Here is a 3,508-nt window from a genome sequence, read left to right as displayed (position 1 = left end):
AACTAAAATTTGTGACGCAATGCGGTTACTCAGACTTCACACGCATAGGTGGTCACAAACTACATAATCACGTTCATTCGGGCCTTTCCACGAACACCTTGTGGGCATTAGGCCTTCACAACCCCTTTTAAGCTTTTTAGAACAATAATCAACCACATACTTTCACCAAAATCACAAATCAAGTGGCATTCCACCCCACAGTTATCACCCACCATCACCACAACTTATTGTACCAAATTCTCTACACAAAATCTAGGTACAACTACTACAACTAAAGTATTTGAATATAAACAAAATCTGAAAAAAATAAAAACACAAAAAGAGAAGAAAAAGAGAAGAAAAAGAAACTAGAGTTCATACCTGTGATGGACAATGGTGGTGAGGGGAGAAGGAGAATGGGGAGCCTGGGATGGGGAAAGAGTCGTGAGATTGGGGAAAGGATTGGAGCTAGGGTTTTATTTTTGTTGGAATGGGGAGAGGAGAGAAGGGCTGGGGTTTTGTTTTAACGGGAGAATTAGAAAAAAAAGGGGGGGGGGGATTAAAACCTAAACAAAATAAAAGAAGGAAATAAAGAGAGAAACTTAAACTACTAAAAAAACTGGCGACAATTTGACGGACTAGCGCGGCCAGATGCGCGGTCGCGCTAGTTTTAGTGCGGCCAAGTCAGAATCATGGAGAAATTCGCGCGCCCAGATGCGCGCTCACATGCGCGACCGCGCTAATAGCGCGTTCAGAAGCGCGCCCAGGTGCACGGCCCAGGCAGAACCTGTGCATATTAGCGCGCCCAGATGCGCGGCCAATAGCGCGGGCGCGCACCTGGGCGGAATTTTTCCTCAATTTTTCACCTGTCCTTACATCGTTTGATGGCCTTAGCACTGTCCAATAGCAAGGTCACTCGCATCACACATAAGTTCAAATGGTAGAGACCAATCAGGTGCCACAATAATGGGGGCAGTCACCAACTTCTTTTTAAGTTCCTCAAATGCGTTGAGGCAAGCATCATCAAAATTGAAAGTGACATCTTTTTCAAGCAGCCTGCACAAAGGAGTAGCAATTTTTGAAAAATCTTTAATAAAGCGCCGATAGAAACCCGCATGTCCCAAGAAACTCCGGACACCCTTCACTGAGATAGGTGGAGGTAATTTTGCAACCGCCTCCACCTTCGCTTTATCAACTTCAATGCCGCTCCTAGATACTCCGTGACCCAGCACGATGCCTTCTTGTACCATAAAATGGCACTTTTCCCAATTTAATACCAGATTTGTTTCTTCACAACGGGCTAGCACCTTGCTTAAATTCCTCAAGCAATCATCATAAGAAGGCCCAAAAACTGAAAAATCATCCATAAACACTTCCACGAATTTTTCCACCATGTCGGTGAAAATAGCCATCATGCATCTCTGGAATGTGGCTGGTGTATTACAAAGACCAAATGGCATTCGCTTGAAGGAAAAAGTGCCATAAGGACAAGTAAAAGTAGTCTTCTCCTGATCCTCTGGGCATATCACAATCTGATTGTATCCTGAATAACCATCAAGGAAGTAGTAATATTCATGCACGGCTAACCTGTCTAGCATTTGGTCAATGAATGGGAGTGGGAAGTGATCCTTACGAGTTGCCTTATTGAGCCTTCTATTATCAATGCAGACTCTCCAGCCCGTAACAGTGCCAGTGGGGATTAGCTCATTCTTCTCGTTCTCAACTACAGTCATTCCTCCCTTTTTGGGCACACATTGAACTGGGCTTACCCAGTTGCTATCAGAAATAGGAAAAATGATACCTGCATCGAGCAACTTGATTACTTCCTTTTTCACCACCTCTTTCATAATGGGATTTAATCTCCTTTGCTGCTCTATACTACGGCGGTGTCCGTCCACCAGAAAGATTTTATGCATGCAAAACGATGGACTAATACCCTTGATGTCAGCTATAATCCACCCAATGGCCCTTTTATGCTCGCGGAGGACCCTAAGCAATTTTTCTTCTTGAGTGCTGGTCAAGCTAGATGAAATAATCACGGGCAGTGTCTCTGAGTTCCCCAAATAAGCATAGCGCAGATGCGCTGGAAGTGGCTTGAGTTCTAGCTTCGGAGCTTCTTCAATAAATGGCCTGGGGAGGGTCAGAGTGACAGGCCTGTCCAACTCTTAAAATTTTCTAACCCCATGTACATAACTGCATGACATATCCAACACTTGCTCAATTTCTCCCATCCTTTCATCTTCACTATTTTCTACGTCCCCAATCAATACTCGTTCAACAGGATCTGCAGGGCTCATATAGGGTACTAACGATGTGGCATCACTTTCCACCACAGAGATCATGGATAACTCTTCATACTGGGCTGGTAACTTGAGTGCTCTATAAACATTGAAGACCTCCACTCGGTCACCCACTCTCATCGTCATCTTTCCTTCACAAACATCAATAATAGCTCGGCCCGTAGCTAAGAATGGACGCCCCAAAATAAATGGGACTTCCTAATCAGGCTCGTAATCCAGGATGATGAAATCAACTGGGAATACGAAAGACCCTACTTGAACTAGCACATCTTCAATCACTCCCTCAGGATGAGCAAGGGAGCGGTCAGCTAACTGTAAAATAACTGTTGTTGGGCGTGGTTCACCCAACCCCAATTGTCTGAATATAGATAGCGGCATCAAATTGATGCTTGCTCCAAGGTCACATAGAGCTCGCCCAACAGCATGTTTACCAATCGTGATTTGGATAGTGAAACTACCTGGATCCTTCAATTTCTGAGGTAACTTGCCTTGAATTCTGGAACTGCACTCCTCAGTGAGTGCCACAGTCTCGAACTCGGTCAGCCTCCTTTTATTCGCCACAATGTCCTTGATGTACTTTGCTTATTTGGGTACTTCTTGTAAGATGTCAACCAATGGAATATTAATTTGTACCTGCTTCAAGATATCAAGAAACTTTTTATATGTGGTATTATCTCGTAATTTCTGCAGTCTTTGAGGGAATGGAGGTGGTGGCCTTGCAACCAATTGTGGGGATTGCTCAGCCACCGCCTCTCCAGCTGGCTTCTCTGGCTCCTTGGCTTTCTCTGATGTTGATTCTACAATGGCTGGCATCTCATTAAAAGTCACCTGTTTCCTCTTTTTAGATAGAACTTCCTCTAGTTGTCTCCCATTCCTCAACGATACGGCATTAAGGGCCGCCCTAGGATTGGCTTCAGTGTCACTTGGAAGAGCTCCAGCTGGTCTAGTGTTTTGAGCACTAGCAAGCTGTCCCATTTGACGCTCCAAATTTCTCACTGTTGTGGCGAGGGCTTGCTGTTCAGTCATCATTTTTTTAACATGTCTTCAAGGTGACTTGTAGGACTCGCTTGTTGTTCAACCTGAGGTGGTCTATATTGCTGTTGAGGTGCTTGAGGCCTGTATTGATTCTGAGTGCCCTGGTTTCCACCCCAAGAGAAGTTTGTGTGGTTCCTCCAGTTGGGATTGTAAGTGTTCCCATATTGGTTTGTTTGGCCCCTATTTGAATTACC

At 44.6% G+C, this 3,508-nt stretch overlaps 1 protein-coding gene across 1 annotated transcript; it reads right to left on the bottom strand.

The window, feature by feature from the left end:
- Nucleotides 1-2,477: 2,477 nt before the first annotated feature.
- Nucleotides 2,478-3,308, bottom strand: LOC109221466. Its single transcript, XM_019385948.1, has 2 exons — nucleotides 2,913-3,308; nucleotides 2,478-2,855 (listed from the first exon to the last, which is right to left on the bottom strand). The coding sequence occupies exons 1-2, from the start codon at nucleotides 3,306-3,308 to the stop codon at nucleotides 2,478-2,480; spliced, it is 774 nt and encodes a 257-aa protein (XP_019241493.1).
- Between the last annotated feature and the right edge of the window lie 200 nt (nucleotides 3,309-3,508).

The sequence above is a fragment of the Nicotiana attenuata genome, unplaced genomic scaffold (genome assembly GCF_001879085.1).
Source record: "Nicotiana attenuata strain UT unplaced genomic scaffold, NIATTr2, whole genome shotgun sequence".
Lineage (NCBI taxonomy): Eukaryota > Viridiplantae > Streptophyta > Magnoliopsida > Solanales > Solanaceae > Nicotiana > Nicotiana attenuata.
Note: the sequence above shows the minus strand (reverse complement) of the source record. Positions and strands in the feature narration are given on the sequence as shown.

Coding starts and splice junctions, on each gene's coding strand:
- LOC109221466 (XM_019385948.1), bottom strand. CDS start 3,308: ATGATGACTGAACAGCAAGCCCTCGCCACAACAGTGAGAAATTTGGAG. Junction 2,856..2,912: donor TTCTTGATATCTTGAAGCAG/GTACAAATTAAT, acceptor AAATAAGCAAAG/TACATCAAGGACATTGTGGC.